This window comes from Eriocheir sinensis, chromosome 55 (genome assembly GCF_024679095.1).
Source record: "Eriocheir sinensis breed Jianghai 21 chromosome 55, ASM2467909v1, whole genome shotgun sequence".
Taxonomy (NCBI): Eukaryota; Metazoa; Arthropoda; class Malacostraca; order Decapoda; family Varunidae; genus Eriocheir; species Eriocheir sinensis.
This window is the reverse complement of record NC_066563.1, coordinates 11,382,108-11,401,313: the sequence shown is the minus strand read 5'-3', so window position 1 is coordinate 11,401,313 and position 19,206 is coordinate 11,382,108. Positions and strand designations below refer to the sequence as shown.

At 44.0% G+C, this 19,206-nt stretch overlaps 1 protein-coding gene across 3 annotated transcripts in view; it reads right to left on the bottom strand.

Annotated features, from left to right (window-relative positions):
- The window catches only part of LOC126984077 (parathyroid hormone/parathyroid hormone-related peptide receptor-like), a 115,416-nt gene that overhangs the window by 8,550 nt on the left and 87,660 nt on the right, over positions 1 to 19,206 (bottom strand). For 2 of the 3 annotated variants that reach the window (XM_050837473.1, XM_050837474.1), the window contains exons 11-13: positions 13,121 to 13,265; positions 11,534 to 11,682; positions 5,898 to 6,069 (exon numbers count right to left, since the gene is read on the bottom strand). In XM_050837473.1, coding sequence (XP_050693430.1) covers positions 5,898 to 6,069; positions 11,534 to 11,682; positions 13,121 to 13,265 — 466 coding nt within the window. The remainder of the gene's footprint in view (positions 1 to 5,897; positions 6,070 to 11,533; positions 11,683 to 13,120; positions 13,266 to 19,206) is intronic. The other variant, XM_050837475.1, reaches the window with a different exon arrangement.

The following is a 19,206-nucleotide window of genomic DNA, read 5'->3' as shown; positions in this document are numbered from 1 at the left end:
TTAACCCATTGAACGCTTGTGAGTTTAACGCCGCGTATTTCGTAATCGAACTTCTTATTTTTTGATCCAACTTGAAGGACCTGGCACTTGTCTACGTTAAAGGGCATCTCCCATTTATCCGACCAAGCTGAAATTTTGTGCAAATCCTCTTGGAGGCTTTGCCTGTCTTCGTCAGTGAGAACCGAGTTACCAATCTTTGTGTCGTCTGCAAACTTACTGATGCGATTATTGAGTCCAACATCAACGTCGTTGATGTAAATAATGAAGAGCACTGGGCCAAAAACCGAGCCCTGAGGGACGCCACTTGTGACCGGCGCCCACTCTGAGTTAAATCCGTCAATCACAACTCTTTGTTGTCTGTTGCTCAACCAAATCGCGATCCATTGGTTTACTTGCCCGTCAATGCCTATTTGCTTTAATTTATAAAGTAATTTATGATGTGGGACTTTATCAAACGCTTTCTGGAAATCAAGATAGACTACGTCCACTGATTTGGTTACGTCATAAATTGAGAAGAGATCGTTATAAAAGGTCAATAGGTTTGACAGGCAGGATCTTTTGTCACGGAAGCCATGTTGTGAATCCCCAATTAATGAGTGGCTTTCGGGGTAACTCACAATTTTGTCTCTAATTATGCTCTCGAGTAGCTTACCTACAATTGAAATTAGACTAATGGGTCGGTAGTTACCTGGTATTTTTTTGTCTCCTTTCTTAAAAATCGGTGTCACGTTAGCCTTTTTCCAATCCGAAGGGACGATGCCTTGTCGCAAGGACATATTGAATACGGTAGTGAGGGAGGAGAGTATTTCGCTCTTTGTTTCTTTAAGCAGTATAGGATATACTTTGTCGGGTCCGGGACTTTTATTTGTTTTAAGTGAATGGAGAGCTTTAAGGACTTCATCGGTTGTTATTTCAAAATTAGGCAATGCATGCTCGAGATTTACAATAGTACTGGTGTTGGTGGTAGCGAGAGGAAGGCCGTTAGTATTAAACACCGAGGAAAAGTAATTGTTTAAGAGGTTTGCAATGTGTTGGCTGTCAGTCACTCGTGCACCGTCGCTGTTTGTTAAAGGTCCAATACCACTTTTGATCGCCTTTCTGTTGTTTATGTAACTGAAGAAAGATTTCGGATTATTTTTACAGTTGGCTGCAATATTTTTTTCATATCTACGCTTTGCCTGACCTACTAGTCTTTTTACTCGTCGCCTGGCATCATTATAAAGTCTAATGTTTTCGGGCGTGCTTTGTTCTTTCTTTAACCTGTAAAACAATTTTCTCTCATTGACTGATTGTTTAATTTCGCTATTAAACCACGGTGGGCTTTTATTAGTGTTAATTCGCTTCTCGCACAAGGGGACGAATGTGTTCTGCTGAGTAAGTGATTTTTAAAGCTTAGCCAGGCTTCCTCTACGTTGCCGTCATCTGATAGTTGTATTTCTGTTAGTTTTTGTCGGATTTCTACGAAGTTAGCTCTTTTGAAATCGGGCACCTTTACTTTATTTTCAGTCACTGATGATTGAGCTCTAATGTCGACGCGCACTAATTTATGATCGCAAGAACCGAGGTGTTCTCCTCCCGTGACATTACTGACTAGGTTATCTTGGGTCGTTATAACAAGGTCGAGTATATTATTTTGTCGAGCTGGCTCAGAAACCATTTGGCTTAGATAATTTTCTTCTAGAAATTCGATCATTCTATGTGACTTGCCTTCTGTACTGACAGTGTCACCCAGTCGATATGGGGAAGGTTAAAGTCTCCTAATATCAGTGAGTCGTTGTTATTAAGTGACTGCCTTAAGACGCTGTACATTTCAAGGTCGTCATCGAGGAGAGAGAGAGAGAGAGAGAGAGAGAGAGAGAGAGAGAGAGAGAGAGAGAGAGAGAGAGAGAGAGAGAGAGAGAGAGAGAGAGAGAGAGAGCGAGAGCGAGAGTGAGAGCGAGAGCGAGAGCGAGAGAGAGAGAGAGAGAGAGAGAGAGAGAGAGAGAGAGAGAGAGAGAGAGAGAGAGAGAGAGAGAGAGAGAGAGAGAGAGAGAGAGAGAGAGAGAGAGAGAGAGAGAGAGAGAGAGAGAGAGAGAGAGAGAGAGGTAATGGAAAATACAGATGGCGAGAAGGGGAGGTGAAGGGAAAAATATATACAAGAAGAATGGAATAGGGAAGATAAAAGAAGAGAGGGAAGGAGGAAGAAGAGGAGGAGGAGGAGGAGGAGGAGGAGGAGCACAGCGTTCAAATTTACAGCACAACAATAGCTTTCCCTTCCTTCCCTCCCCCCGCGCCTCCCCGCCTGGTCTGCTCTCCATATATTTTTCAAAGGGAGTAAAAGTTGACAGGTATTTTTTGGGGTCATCTGTTGCCCTGTCACATCTGTTTTCGTTGGGGTTTCACTGTTCTCTTTTTTACTTTCTGTGCATATGTCTGCAGGCGTGTTTAGCAAATTATTCAAGCGGGAAATCATTGCAGGTATTGCCCGATTTTTCCGTATATATCGCGACATTAAATTTGTAGTTTTTGGGAAATGTTTTGACTTTTACTCTTATTATTTTTATTAGTGTGAATCATTTGCGAAAATTGCCTGAATGCGTTCATTCCTTTTTTTTTTTTTTGCAATAGACAAATGGACATTCATCATTTTTTTTTATACAGGAGAGAAGTCAGTTCAGTGTATTTCTAAATTTGATCAATGTTATCAATTAAACGAGAAAGTAATTCACCGTACAAACTGAGAGAACGCTTAAAAAAATGAGATAATGCATGAGATTATAATTATTTTCATAAACTCTTTCGAACCCGAGATCAGAGGAAAATCACTCTACATTAAACGCTCCGAGAAGTCAATGCCCCGTAAAAATGACGGGCTTTGACGCAGCGGCTGACATCACTGTGACGGCGCGGCGCGGCAGCGATACTTTGATGCAACGCGGCTCCTGCATTTTTTTTTTTAATTTTTTTTTTTACGTCGTTGCCTGTTGCGCCGGTAGGCATCTTCCTGGTGGGGCCTGATGGTCGGCCCAAGGCTTCTTCCAGGTGGGGTCTGATGGTCGGCCCAGCCCGTTCTGGCGCAGGCGAGTGTTTATAGTGGCGCCATTGGCTCATGCTGCCCCCCGGAACTCGTTCTTGATTCGCTTGGACGGCTTCCTCTAGAGTCCGGGTTGATGGGTGGTCTTCAGGACAGCATGTGGGTAGTTTTAAGCCACTCGGCGATGACTGAAAAATCCGAGTGGTAGCGTGGGGATTCGAACCCGCGTCGTCCATCACGCGGTGAATGTGGGTCCAGTACGCTACCAGTTCAGCCACCGCCTACCCATGACACAAAAACACCAGCCTCGGGGTTCTGTGGGACACTCGGCTTTTATTTCATTTCCCATATTTCTTTTTCTATCATTCTCTGCTCTCCTCCCTCAACCTATCTGTGTGTAATTTAATTTTAATTTTCTAATCCTTTTTTATTCCTCTTTCCTTCTTTCTTCCTTTCATTTCCGTCCTTTCTCTCTTATTTTCTTTCTTTCTTTTAGTTCCCATATTCTTCTTTCAATCTTTGCTCTCCTCCCTCAACCTATCTGAACCCCACTTCATTTTCATTTTCTATTCCTTTTATATTCTTCTGTCCTTCTTTCTTCCTTTCATTTCCATCGTTTCTCTCTTATTTTCTTTATTTCTTTTAGTTCCCATATTCTTCTTTCATTCTCTACTCTCCTCCCTCAATCTATCTGAACCCCATTTTATTTTCAATTTCTATTCCTTTTCTATTCCTATTTCCTTCTTTCTTCCTTTCCTTTCCATCGTTTCTCTCTTATTTTATTTATTTCTTTTAGTTCCCATATTCTTCTTTCAATCTCTACTCTCCTCCCTCAATCTATCTGATCCCCATTTTATTTTCATTTTCTATTCCTTTTCTATTCCTCTTTCCTTCTTTCTTCCCTTCATTTCCATCGTTTCTCTCTTATTTTATTTATTTCTTTTAGTTCCCATATTCTTCTTTCATTCTCTGCTCTCCTCCTTCAACCTATCTGATCCCCATTTTATTTTCATTTTCTATTCCTTTTCTATTCCTCTTTCCTTCTTTCTTCCTTTCATTTCCATCGTTTCTCTCTTATTTTCTTTCTTTCTTTTAGTTCCCATATTCTTCTTTCATTCTCTGCTCTCCTCCTTCAACCTATCTGAACCCCATTTTATTTTCATTTTCTATTCCTTTTATATTCCTCTTTCCTTCTTTCTTTCTTTCATTTCCCTCCTTCTCTCTTTTTTTTCTCTGCTCCCTGTTGTTTACTTCTCTGCTCCTGAGTTTGTGGAAATGTGGTATGAATTTGGCAGAGGAATTTTTTCTTATTCGAACATAAAAAGAAACATTAATGGATCATACAATCTCTATCCCTCGCTTTTACCCTCAACAATAAAAAAGTATGTAGCTGCCTTTGCCTAGAGCTGTATACCTTCCCCGAACATAAAAGAAACGGACGGTAAGCTTAACGATACACTGGCATATCTCTCCCAAACATAAAAACAAACGGTAAAAAGAGCTGAAAAGGCCAAAAAAAAAAAAAGGTAAATTAACGGTATACTTTAAAAAAACTCCCAAACATTAAAGAACGAACGGAAAAAAGTGAGTTAGAAATACAAACTGAGGAGCATAAAACGGTGAGGTAAAATATCTCTCCCAAACATAAAGAAACAAACAGTAAAAAGCTGAAAAAAAACGGAAAGAATGGTAAAGTTAACGGCAAACTAAAAAAAAACTTCCAAACATTAAAATACGAACGAAAAAAAAGTGACCTAGAAATACAAACTGAGGAACACAAAACATTGACTAAAATAGCTTTCCCAAACAGAAGAAAAAAAACGAGTGAAAAGAATAAACGGTAAAAAAACGAAAATGCCAATCAATCACTAAATCAAAACTTCCGCGAACATAAAAAAAAGGGAAAGATAAAAAGTATGAACAGTAAAAACAACAACAAAAAAAAACGGAAAAGAAAACGGTGTATATAAATCACTTTCCCCAACATAAAACACAGAAGGGGGTTAAGATTCGTTTTAGTACCGTGCCAGTCTTTCATTGCCTACCTTATGAAACATCACTAGCTCTTCATATATCTTTTCTACAAACGTTCAACAATCATAGAAACGCTCTCAAAATCCAATTCAAGGACTATTTATTGTTGAAAATAGGGATGATATTCACGAAAGCGTAGCCTCCTACACTAAAACAATAATGATCTAAACGCAAACAGAATATAAAACACATTCATGACCGTAAAATTTCAATCAGGAAGAAAAAATATCAGCAAATTAAAGGAAAGCGCAAAACAATCTGCCAATTAACTCAAAGCATGCTCTCTTTACAAACAATATTTTATGAAGAATTAATTTCCTCTCGTTTCTACATACGAGTTGGTCTACTTATCTATCTGGCTATCCATTTATCTAGAATGAAAGAAAAGTGAAATAAAAAGAAATAAGAAAAAAAAGAAAAAAAAAGATAAATTGAAAGATAATATATAATAGGAAAAAGTAATAAAAAAGATGAAGGGATAATTGAATAGACAAAAAAAGGTTTATTACAGGGACTAGGTAAAAAGGAGAGAAAAGAAGAGAAAGTACAGAGAAAAATTAAAAAAAGATGGGAAACGAATGGAGGAAATAAAAAAAAGGAGTGAAAAAGAAGGGAAAATTATTAAAAAAAATACTAAATGGATGGACAGGTATACAGTGTCGTGCTGCCATCTGTGCTCTATGGAAACAGTATTATAAACTATACGGAATCAGACATATAGAGAATTTACAGAAAATAGAAAACAAAGTATATAGACAGATCTTAGGGGAACAGAAGTATGCACCCATCACATATAGATTAATAGGTATGGAAAAGTATATAAACTGCATCACATGGAGGAGATCGTTACCTGGTTTTGGGTATCGTCCAGCACGGAGAGGCAGGTGGCTTGCGCTGGTGAGCCATTCGTCTTCTCCATCCGCGACATCCCCATCTCGTCTGACGTTTTCCTTGCCGCCGCCGAGCCATCCTTCCGCTTCCCTGACGCAAAAGCGGACGCCCAGGGAGCCCCGGTGCCTCTGCTGGGGTAGAGGGAGAAAGACGAAACGCCCGTGAATCGTCTGTGTATGTATGTGGGAGAAGGGAGAGGAAGCGGAGGAAAGGGGGAAGGGAGAGTGAATATTTTGCTGTGTGTGGAGTGGAGTGGAGTGGAGTGGAGAGGAGAGGAGAGGAGAGGAGAGGAGAGGAGAGGAGAGGAGAGGAGTGGAGTGGAGTGGAGTGGAGTGGAGTGGAGTGGAGTGTGTGTGTGTGTGTGTGTGTGTGTGTGTGTGTGTGTGTGTGTGTGTGTGTGTGTGTGTGTGTGTGCGCGCGCGAGCTCACGATGTGGAAAATGAATCTCATTATCGTGACGTACTTTGGTGGAAGACTCTACCTGGGTGATGCTCTATAGGTGGAAAAGGTGAGTGTGTGTCCACCTGGAAAAACTGTCAATACTCTGTTACTTGCAAACCTCTCGCTACCTACACAAAGACCGAGCGGCGCCAGTAACCTAAGCAACAAATAAACACACCAGCTTCCTCCTCATCTTCGGTAGAATAAATACATAAGGAGGGAAAGGAAGCTGGACGTAAGGAGGCTACACGTTCCTGGTGAATGGCATCTTCGTAGCAACTTAATCACTAGTGTTGTCAGCGTGATCATTATGTATGTGTGAGGAGAGGGAGGAAAGGGAGGGGGATGGAGGCCATTATGGAGGAAAGTAGACCGATGGAGGAGAGAAAGGTAAAGGAAGGAGAAGGAGGAGTGCTTCAGTAGGAGAAGAAGACTGATGAAGAAGAGAAAGGTAAAGGAAGGAAAAAGGAGGAAGAGGAAAGGGAGGAGAAGGAGGAGTGCTTGAGTAGGAGAAGAAGGCTGATGAAGAAGAGAAAGGTAAAGGAAGGAGAAAGGAGGAAGAGGAGAGGGAGGAGAAGGGTAAAGTAGGCTGATGGAGAAGAGAAAGTTAAAGGAAGTGAGAAGATATGAAGCGACATGAGACGAATGACAAGTAAACATGAGAATAAATATAAGTATAGGAAGACAGGGGAGAGAAAAGTAATAAATATGAGAATGAATATACGTATAGAAAAATAGGGAAGAAATAAAAAGTAATTAAAAAGGAGATTCATAGTATGGAGAAGTTAGGATATAAAAAAAAAACAAGAAAAAACGGAGATAGTAGACTAAAAATAAATAAAAAGCAAAGGGAAACAATAGGCAAAAATAGATAAAAAAAATACATAGCAGATGAAAAAATAGATGAAAACACAATAGTAAAAATTAAAATAAAGAAAAAAATAAGCACAGTGCAGGATAAAAAGAAGAAAACACGCGGCAAAGCAAAAATATCTGAGACAAAGAAAAGAGGAATAAAAAAGACGAATGGCAAGAGATTCAGGAAAACAATGCAGAGTGGAAAAAAATGGAACCCAGCAAAAAAAAAAAAAAAAAATCCTTGAAAACACTGAAAGGGAAGAGAAAGGGAAGAGAAAAATTTCCTCTCCACGCCACCACGTTCCAGTTTCCTCCTTCCAGCCATGCTCCCTTTCTGCTTCCTCCTCCCCCTCCCCCTCCCCCCCCTACAGCTCCCCTTTCTGCTCCCCCCTTCCCCCTTCCAGTCCTCAGTCCACAAGTCACTCCCTCATCCCCAACCTCATCCTTTCTGCTTCCTCCTCCCCTTCTCCCTCCCCCCCTACAACTCCCCTTTCTGCTCCCCCCTTTCCCCTTCCAGTCCTCAGTCCAAAAGTCACTCCCTCATCCCCAACCTCATCCTTTCTGCTTCCTCCCTCCCCTTCCTCTTCTCCCCCCCTACAGCTCCCCTTTCTGCTCCCCCTTTCCCTTTCAGTCCTCAGTCCACAAGTCACTCCCTCATCCGCAACCTCATCCTTTCTGCTTCCTCCTCCCTTCTCCCTCTCCCACAACTCCCCTTTCTCCCCCCTTCCCACTTCCAGTCCTCAGTCCAAAAGTCACTCCCACATCCCCCACCTCATGCTTTCTGCGTCCTCCCTCCCCTTCCTCTTCTCCCCCCCTACAGCTCCCCTTTCTGCCCCTCCCCTTCCCCTTTCCAGTCCTCAGTTCAAAAGTCATTCCCTCATCCCCAACCTCATCCTTTCTGCTTCCTCCTCCCCTTCCTCTTCTCCCCCCCTACAGCTCCCCTTTCTGCTCCTCCTCTTCCCCTTTCCAGTCCTCAGTTCAAAAGTCATTCCCTCCTCCCCAATCTCATCCTTTCTGCTTCTTCCTCCTCCTCCTCCTCCTCCTCCCATTCTGCCCTCCCCCACTCTTCCACTCGTCACTCCCCAACCTCATCGATCCAGGGTCTGCACATAAAAAAAAAAAAAAGAAATGAAGAAAAAATTGGCCCTCCTTTCATTGCATTTCACAACGGAGCCACGACAGCGAGTCAGGTTTCTTTTTTTCTTTTTTCTTTTGTTTATCACGTTTTTTCCATGCAGTTTCGTAGTTTTGTGTTTTGTTTACTTCTTAAGTTTTGGTGTGATTTTCTTTTGGTGTTATTTCCATTCGTTGCGTGTTTGGTTCCTTCTCTCATTCTCGGCCTAAAGAAAACATGTTATGATGATGATGATGATGAAGAAGAGGCAATAATATTTTCACTCCCACACTACAAAGTCTCATTCCAAAGTTGTTCATATCGTTTTCGCGTCGGCGTCTCTCAAACTCTTTCCTGTTTTCGTATTCTTCTTCAGCCGGAAAACACACACACGCACACACACACACACACACAGCGAAGGCAAACGAGATAAGCTAAAAGCCATTTCAAAACTTTAACGCGTAAAAAATGAACCATGAATATATAGACACACGACCAACTCAATGACTCTGACCGCGAAGTAATATTAATAATGGACCAAAAAATGAAGTAGAAGAGGTTAGAAGGTTGAAAAATAGCAGGGGAGATGAGGGAGGAGAAAAAGAATATAGGAGAATAAGTTTAATAAAGGTCAAGAAAACAGTTAGAAGAGGGAAAAATATTATGGGAGAATAGAGAGGAAAAAAAAGGTTAGATGGAAAAGGAAAGGAAAAAGGAAGATAAAAAAAGGAAGAAAAAAGGACGGTTAGAAGGAAAAAAAGGAAAAAGGAAGAAAAAGAACGAAAGGAAAGAGGAAGGTTTGAAGGAAGGTTAGAAGGAAGGTTAGAAGGAAAAAGAAAGGAAAAGGAAGAAAAAGAAAGGAGAAAAAAAGGAAAAGAAGGTTAGAAGGAAAAAGAAGGTTAGAAGGGGGAAAAATAGTATGGGAGAACAGAGAGGAAAAAAATATGGAAAACGAGTGATATTAGTAGTGGATGAAAAAAAATGATGAAGAGGTTACAGGAGGGGAAAATGGGAAGGGAGAACATAGCGAAGAAAAGCAATATAGAACAGGAGAGCAAAAAAAATAAAATAAAGAAAGAATAGTTTTGAGGAGATGAAATTGAAGGAAGGGGAAAGGGAAACAGAGGCACATATGAAAAAAAAAAAAAAAAAGAGGAAAGAAATGAAGGAAGGAAAGTGAGAGAGAAGGGAGGAGCCACATTGAAAGAGAGAAAAAAAGGAGAATTATACAAAAAAAGGACAAACAAATACAAATAAAGAAGAGGTTAGAAAAAGGGAAAAATAAACCGAAGAAAAAAATGAAAAAAATGAGAACAGAAAAAAGGAAAAAAAGGATTAAGAGGAGTGGAAACTGAAGAAAAGGAGGAAGGGAAAGAGAGAGAGAGGGAGGGGAAAGGGAGAGGCACGTTGAAAAAAAGAAGAAAAAAGAGAAGAAGTAGAATAAAAGAAAAGAGCAAAGTTTAGGTGATGGCGCATCCGACTTATGCCCGGGAATGAAGAGGAGAAAAGAGAGAGACGAGACGAGGAGAGAGAAAAGAGAGAAAAAAGAGAGAGAGAAAGATTGTGCAATGAAGCAGAGGAAACAAGGAAGAAGAAAACGTCGAATGCAGAAAAAAACACGCCTGGAAAAACACCCTGGAATACAAAAAAGAGATAATGAGAGAGTATGCGGAAATAGGGAACGAAGGAAGAGAAGGGAAATAAAGGAAAACAGAGAAAGGAGAGGAGATAGGATGAAGGGAAAAACAGGTGGTGAGGAAAATAGGACAGTATGAGGAAATAGGGGACGAAGGAAGAGAAGGGAAATAAAGGAAAAAGAGAAAAGGAAGAAGAGATAGGATGAAGGGAAAAACAGGTGGTGAGGAAAATAAGACAGTATGAGGAGATGGGGAGCGAAGGAAGAAAAGAGGAATAAAGAAAAATAGAGAAAGAAAAGAAAATGGGAAGGAGGGATAAACAGGTGGTGAGGGCCGTTTGAAAGACGTCCTGGAATGCGAGGAGACGTGGAGAGAAAACAAAGAAGGGAGAGAGGAATGACGGAGCAGATGAAAGCAATAAGGACCGAAGAGGAGGAGGAAAGAGCTGAGAGATGCGAAGATATGAGAAAGCGAAAGGAGATGCAGAAGGATAAAGAAACAGGGTAATACGAACGAGCGAAGAGGAACAATAAAGCAACAGGAAAGAATAACAGGGACAAGGGAGAAGAGGAGGAAGCAAGGAAGTGAGTAGGAGGGAGGCGATGAAAGATAAGAAGACACGGGAAAACGAAAAGAGATAAGAAACGAAGAGGAAAGAAAGAAAAGACAGAAGGAAAAGACGAAAAAATATAGCAAGAGAGAAGAATAAGAGGACGCAGTAGAGAGGAGAAAAGTAAAAAGAACACGAAAATACGAGATGAAATGAGATAATAAACGAAGAAAAGAGGGAAGAAAAGTTATAAAAGAGGAATAACGGAGCAAAAGATGAGAAGGAGAGGACGTGACAGGCTAAGAGAGACATAAATATGAGAAGATGGAGAGAGATAAAAAAAACGACGAAGAGAAATGGAGAAAGAAGAGTGATAAAGGAGGAATGACCAAGCGAGGGAGAAGGAAGAACAGGAGAACATGAGATAGAGGTAAAAGTTAAGAGATAGACAGATATGAGAAGATAGAAAGAGATAAAATAAAACGACGAAGGAATGAAGAAGAAAAAGTGATAAAAAAAAGGAGAATCAAGCAAAGAAGAAGAAAGAATTAGTGGATATGAAACGGAGCCAAAACGTAAGAGATAACCAGAAATGAAAATACGGGAAGATATAAGGAAAAAAAGGTGAAGGCAAAGAAAAAAATGACAAAAGAAGAATAAAGAAACAAAAGAAAAGGAAGAATAAGAAAAAGAACATGAGATAGAGCTAAAAATTAAGAGATACGGGGACAAGCATAACTGGCGCCACTATAAAAAATTGCCTGCGCTGTGACGGGCTTGGAACGACCACCAGGCCCTTGAAGAAAGCCTACCGGGCGCTATAGGCAGAGATGTAACCCCCCCCAAAAAAAAAAATGAGAAAACGCAGAAAGGGTCAAACAAAGACGAAGACAAGTGGAGAAAGAAGAAGACCGAGGAAGATTAAAAGCAACAATAATAAAGCAAAAGGAAACCAATAAGAGGAACTGAAAAGGGAGGAACCTGGAGAGTCGTACCTGAAGTATGTCCTCGACTGCGACAAGGCGGAGTGGAAGTTGATGCTTTTCTCCGTCTTGCTGTTCATCTGCCAGTGGTGCCAAATCTTATGCAGCTCCGACCTCACCTCCCCGTTCAAGAGGCAGTACAGTGTTGCCACGAAGAAGCCCTGGGGTGTGGGGGCGAGGAGAGAAGATGAAGGGTGCGTTCCGAGACAGTTTTTTCTTGTGTGTGTGCGTGTGTGGATAAGAAGGAAGACGAGGAGCCCGTTCCAAGTTGTTTTTTTTGTGCGTGTGTGTGTGTGTGTGTGTGGATAAAAGGGAAGATGAAGAGCTCGTTCCATAGGACAAGATAGTTTTTTTTTTTTTTTTGTGTGTGTGTGTGTGTTTGGAGACGGACGGTTGAGGGAGCCAGACAAGAAAGCAGTGTTTGTTTAACGTCGATGGTAGCTCAGAGGGAGATTGAGTTCTTGGTTCGTTTCAAGGGCGGTAGAGAGATATAGAGAGTGAAAGATTTTGTGTGTTTGGAGACGGACGGTTGAGGTAGACAGGCAAGAAAGCAGTGTTTGTTGAACGTCGATGGTAGCTCAGAGGGAGATTGAGTTCTTGGTTCGTTTCAAGGGCGGTAGAGAGATAGAGAGAGTGATATTTTTTGTGTGTGAGGAGACGGGCGGTTGAAGGTCGAAGAGAGGGAAGAAGTGTCTCATTTTACGACGTAGTGCTTCTGAGAGAGATTCTTGGGTATTTTCAAAGGTGGTAGAGAGAGAGATCGATAACAGTAGATAGTTTGTGCGTGTGGAGAGGGTCGGTTGAAGGTCGAGAAGAGGCAGGGAGTGCTTACTTTGTGTCATTGGTGCTTAAAATGGAAGTTCTGCATTTGCTTCCAGGGTAGGAGTGAGGGAGTTTACTTGGGCTTAGCTTCAAGAATGGGTTTACAAGGGCGCTGTGCTGGGCTCTGGGCTGGTCTGGGAGGGGAGGGGGGAATGCAGAAGTGCGCTCGAATTGTTTCTGGTGTGGAGTTCTGAGGTTTGGGTAGTGTGGGTAAGATACATTGTTTATTTGTCTTTTGTTTTGCGGCCTCTTCCTACATATAATTCCTAGAGAAGCGTCAATAAGTATATAGACAGCTCTGTTTATTTTGTGTTACGGTAAAGAAAACAGCTGACGGGCAATAAACAATGAAAACACAATAAAAAAGGACGCTAATTCGCTGTCCCTACAAAGCAAACAGGAGTGGCCTGAAGAAGAGGTACTGTTATAACTATGCTTTATCAATGTCAAGGAAGTGCGGGTGTTATTAATACCTGCAATGACACCAAATAAATGAAGTGACAAACAATCTTGAAGTAACCAAGCAAGGAAGGTATTTATAAGCATGAATACAAAGCACAAAGAGGCAAAAGGAGAACCCGCAGGAGTGTCAAATAAACGCAAAGAAAACGTAACCTTGACACGAACAAAAGAGATACAAGAAACGCACGTGAGAGAAAGAAAACAAAACCAGTCACTGGAATCATTCAATCAGTCCAGAGAGAAAAAAAAGCCAGTCAAAAGAGAGAGAAAGAAAAGAATCATTCAAAGGAAAACAAAATAACAGACACTCGATACCTGGAACGAGGCGAAGAACTGGTCGGTGAAGAGCCACATGATCTCGATGGTGGAGTTCTTGCCCATGAAGAAGGTGAAGCCGAGGAGCATCGCGTAGTGGACACCGAAGAGCGGGACGAGAACTAGCGTCGAGCGAGCCCACCTCCTGAAGAAGAGAACCCAACACTGAGGCGAAGGGGCGGGTGGGGAGGGGAGGACGGCGAGCATTGAAAGAACGGAACAAAATACAGTCAGAGCCGAGGGTGGAGGAGGGAGAGCATGGAAAGAAAAGAACCGTGGATTGACTGAGGTGAGATTGGAGAGGACTAGGAGCATGGGAAGAAGGGAACCGAACACAGAGGCGAGGGTGAGTGGTGAAGGAGTGCGTGTTTGGAAAGAAGTTAACCAGACAGACAAGGGTGAGGGTGGTGCATGAGGAGGGCGCGTATGAAATGGGCCAATTGAGTGTTTAGGAGATGCAGGTAGTGTTCTTTTGCGTCGATAGTGGTTGAGAGAGTTCTTGGTTAATTTCAGGTGTGGTAGATGTGGTGGGGAGACATCGAGAAAGGTAGAGTTTTTTTTGTGTGTGTGCGTGTGTATTTGTGTGGAGAGTCAGTTGAGGGTGAAAGAAAATCAAGGAGTGTTCATTTTAACGTCTATGGTGGTTCAGAGTGTGTTAAAGGCTAGTTTCAAGGGTAGCAGAAAGGTATAAAGAGTGGTAGATCATTTTTTTGTGTCCGCGTCTCTGGCGAAGAACGGTTGAGAGTGAAGAGAAGCAAGGAGTGTTCATCTGACGTCGAGTGTGTTATTGGCTAGCTTCAAGTGTTGTAGAGAGACAGCGAGAATGACAGACGGTTATTTGTGTGTGGAAGCGCTCGGTTGAAGGTCAAGAGGCAAGGAGTTCTTTTTTGAGCCGATGGTAGTTGAAAGGGAGGTTCTTGATAAGTTTCGAGGCTGGTAGTGAAGGAAGAGTACTTGGGCTTTGTGAAGAGGGGATTGAAGGGGAGAGATGTTTTTAGTATACCCGCCAAAAGTGACGTTTCCTCCCACTTTCACGGTGTTGTTGTTGTTCCGCCGAAGTGAGAGAGGGAGAGAGGGAAGGAGGGAGAGAAGGAGGAAGGAGGGACAGAGGGGAGGAGAGCGTGAGTAAGGAGGGACAGAGAGGGAGGAAGGAGGAAGGAGGGACAGAGGGGAGGAGAGAGGGAGTAAGGAGGGGCAGAGAGGGAGGAAGGAGGAAGGAGGGACAGAGGGAGGAGAGAGGGAGTAAGGAGGGACAGAGAGGAGGAAGGAGGAAGGAGGGACAGAGGGAGGAGAGAGAGAAGGAGGGACAGAGAGGGAGGAAGGAGGAAGGAGGGACAGAGGGAGGAGAGAGGGAGTAAGGAGGGACAGAGAGGGAGGAAGGAGGAAGGAGGGACAGAGGGAGGAGAGAGGGAGTAAGGAGGGACAGAGAGGGAGGAAGGAGGAAGGAGGGACAGAGGGAGGAGAGAGGGAGGAAGGGAGAGGCGGTATTGACTGCACTAGTTAGCTTTGTTCCGATTTTTCTTTTAATGGTTCGTCGTGTGGAAGAAGAGACTGAAGGTTCACAATACAAATTTACTTTTACGAAAAACAAATAACATCCGTGCGTCTTTCTTTTCCTCAGTAACGATTATAGCTTGTCAATAGTATTTTTCCCTTTGATCTAAAAAAACGCATTACAGTGATGAGTTAATTAGAAGGAAAACTCAAAATGTCCTAAATGATAATAGGATCCAAACGTGAGTAGAATAAATAGAGTTTGGGTTAGATTAAGTTGAAGGATTCACTGCTCCACATTATCTAGTGGCTCTAACACACACACACACACACACACACACACGCTGAGTTAAGTGATTCAATTATAACTTGTAAGCAATCCAACACTCTTTAAGTCAGGAAACATAACAGGGGTGATGAAACACACACGCGCATGCTAAATTGGGTCAGTAAGGATTCCATCAAAACTTGTGGGAGATCCGATGCTTTTTGTGACGGGAAAACACGGCAAAGGTTCTAAAAATACAAACACGTGAGCTGAATGGATGCCGGTAAACACTTCTCTCTCTTTACATGTCATTAGGTATATTTTTCTCTCTTTCCTGCCTCCCTCTCCTTTCCCGCTCGTTCCGCCCCGCCCCGCCTCATGGTTATTCAGTACCCGGCGTCACCAACACAAGACTTTCGTTCCCTCCTTGAAGGCGCCACTCACACACCTCTCCTTCCCCTCTCCCTTGCCCCTCGTCCCAGCTCATCCTCCTCCGCGTCACAGATCACCGGGACACTCCTCCTAAGCCGCCTCCTGTATGTCCCGTCCAGAGCCACTCGTCGCTGGAGCTTCAAGACAAACACTCCTCCGTCTTGGCCTCGCTGGCTCCATGCTTCGCCCTTCACGACACGACCATTGATTTCGTGTTAAAGGCGAGACGTTAAACAAAATTAATCATGAACCCTTTCTACTCCATAAGGGAAAGTAAGGACACTAAACGAAGAACAAGAAGAAAAAGAAGACTTTAAAATGCATAAAAAGGGATGTGTATCTTTTTTTTTTCCTTGTTTCCTTATACGCTGAAGACCACCACACCTAAATTTGAAGAGAGCCACGTACGTAGATAAATTAATATATAAATATTAATAAACGTGTAAGCTTTAATTAGATACCGAGATGGTCGAAAAAACGGACTCAAGATTCAAAATAACCATAAGGAAAAAAACTCTTCATACGTTTGCATCTTCTTATAACCAACCTGCTTAGAAAGAAACCACAAATAACATGAATTCGTTCGGAAAAGCAGAGCAAAACTATATTCCCGCGGGACCCACTTATTTGATAGCCCGTTCGTGAGACCCTCGGAATAGCTAGACGCGATCCAGGGGAGAAACAAAAGAAACAGAGACCTTATAACCAGCGTGGGAGAATCGAACACATACTTTCTTCGGGTTAACCAGCGTGGGAGAATCGAACACATACTTTCTTCGGGGTAACCAGCGTGGGAGAATCGAACACATACTTTCTTCGGGGTAACCAGCGTGGGAGAATCGAACACATACTTTCTTCGGGTTAACCAGCGTGGGAGAAGCGAACACATACTTTCTTCGGGGTAACCAGCGTGGGAGAATCGAACACATACTTTCTTCGGGTTAACCAGCGTGGGAGAATCGAACAGATACTTTCTTCGGGGCAACCAGCGTGGGAGAGTCGAACACATACTTTCTTCGGAGTAACCAGGGTGGGAGAATCGAACACATACTTTCTTCGGAGTAACCAGCGTGGGAGAGTCGAACACATACTTTCTTCAGAGTAACCAGCGTGGGAGAATCGAACACATACTTTCTTCGGAGTAACCAGCGTGGGAGAATCGAACACATACTTTCTTCGGGTTAACCAGCGTGGGAGAATCGAACACATACTTTCTTCGGAGTAACCAGCGTGGGAGAATCGAGCACACACGGAAAACAATACTTTCTTCGGGGCAAAACGTCTATTTAGAGAGAGAGAGAGAGAGAGAGAGAGAGAGAGAGAGAGAGAGAGAGAGAGAGAGAGAGAGAGAGAGAGAGAGAGAGAGAGAGAGAGATGAAGAGGGAAAGTAAGAGGAAAAGTAAGAGAAGGAGAAAGACGAGGAGGAAGACGAGGAAGAGAAGGAAGAGGAGGAAGAGGAAAAGGAAGAAGAAAAAAGCAAAGAAATGGAGAAGCGGAATAACTCAGCGAAAACACAAAAGAGAAATCAGAAAAACCTTGAAATGCGAGACACAGTCACACCCCTTCGGGACGCACTTATAATAGTCTCCCTCTAAACCTCTCGGCAAGGCTACCACGACCGGGAAAATATTGTTAAAGAAAACGAAACCTTGTAACCAGCCTGGAAAACGGTTTGGAGCAACGTTGCCAGATTGTCGTACTCAGCCTCCGATTTTGCTGATTTCCGACACATAAACTGGCTCCTCAACCTCAATAACTGCCTTCATATATAGTTATCGTTAAAATGGTTAATTATTGGTGTTTTTAGCAATAGCTACGGCTGAGAAACCGGTAAATATGAAGCTCTGAGTACGATAGTCTGGCAACGGTGGTGAGGAGTTGTCCATTCCGCCGAGGTCCTTAAATCAAATTCCGTGGCGTGGCAGCTGGCAGAGGCTCGGCGTGAAGTCTTAACCCGTCCGCTGCGATTGGCGGATTTAGCCTTACTGGTAGCCTGGAAACATATACTCCCAGGGCTTTCTATGGCTCTGTGGTGGATAGTGGAGTGTTTCCCATGTGGTTTTGGTGTGCTGGATATCCCCTCCCAAGGTGCAGGACTTTATATTTTTTCTTCACTGAATTGTAGCAGCCACTTTTTGTTTCATTCCTGTAGCTTGGTGATGTGTGACTGTAGAAATCCGCAGTCAAGGGCTAAACATATCGGCTAATCAGTTACCCTGTTTGAAAAGCCTCTCGTAGAAGTTACTGGGAGTAGTATGTAATGGCGACAGTGACGGGACCAAAAAATTCGCAAGCATGATCAAGAATTAGCACCAAAATAACGTCGAAAAAATTTTATACGTTGAATTTGTCGGCCGGGGCAGCCAGCCGCGCGGGCAGCCAGCCGCCGAGGGGACCTCCCCACTACCCAACCGGGGAGTGGTGACAAGCTACCCAAAGTGACCATTCCAGTAGTATGTAATGGCGACAGTGACGGGACCAAAAAAAAATCGCAAGCATGATCAAGAATTAGCACCAAAAATGACGTCGAAAAATTTTATACGTTGAATTTGCCGGCCAGGGCAGCCAGCCGCGCGGGCAGCCAGCCGCCGAGGACCTCCCACTACCCACCGGGTAGTGGTGAAAGCACCAAAGTGACCATTCCCCAACCCCCAACCCCCCCCTCCACCCCACCCCACCCCAAACCCCACCACCTTCCACGCCATCGTGTCTCCCCCTACCCCCCGGAGGCATGAGCGTCACCCTCCTGCCGGGGATTGGTTAGGGGCGTCCTTTCGCGCCGTGCCGGGGCGTCGCCCTCCTGCCGGGGCTCGGTTAGCGCGAGCTGAGTTGTTCAGGGGATCGGTTAGGGCGTCCTTTCGCACCGTGCCGGGCGTCCTTTCGCCCCAGTGCCGGGGATCAGGTAGGGGCCTCCTTTCGCACCGTGCCGGGGCGTCACCCTCCTGCCGGGGGATCGGTTAGGGGCGTCCTTTCGCCCCAGTGCCGGGGGATCGGTTAGGGGCGTCCTTTCGCACCGTGCCGGGGTGTCCTTTCGCCCCAGTGCCGGGGGATCGGCCAGGGGCCTCCTTTCGCGCCGTGCCGGGGCGTCGCCCTCCTGCCGGGGGATCAGTTAGGGGCGTCCTTTCGCCCCAGTGCCGGGGGATCGGTTAGGAGCGTCCTTTCGCACCGTGTCGGGGCGTCACCCTCCTGCCGGGTGGACTTAAGACTCGAGTTTTGGAGCACGACATGCGTGTTTGGGCGGGAAAAAAAAAAAAAACTGGTGTGCATGCGGCAGTCCCCTACGCCTTTCCGGCGTGCCCACGCCACCATGTCTCCCCCTACCCCTTCTATACCCACCCTTATGTGAGCGTCGGCTTGTTGGGCGGAGGCCTGTGGCTGCATTCCCCACCTCCCTCCTTGGGCGGAGGCCTGTGGCTACCATTCCCCCACCTCCCTCCACCCAGGGAAATTTATTGAAGAAAAGTTGCTCATTTTATCACGAATGAGTCTGTGAAAAGTATAGTTTATAAACTTATAAGGAGAGAAAGAGAGAGAGAGGAGAGAGAACGGGGAAAAAAAAAAAAAAAAAGTAAGACAGCGGAAGCAAGGCCTCGGCTTGGTGACCGAGTTATTTATTGCCTCCGAGCAGCGACCACCACGCCACGCCGTCCCTTGCACCTCTTTTCAGTCCATCTGCGACAATCGAAGCGAAGGGAGACACGAGCGTGAGTAAAGTGGTGTATATACGTAACCGTTTCGTCTATGAAAAAAGAGTGTGGGGAACGTGCGCTATCGGTGTGATTTAAGCGGCGTATACACGCCTCCGATTTCCCACGACCGTATTTTATACAGGGTGTCCCACGAGTTATGGTAAATACTTTGAGAGATGATATATCAGGTAATTCTAAGTGAA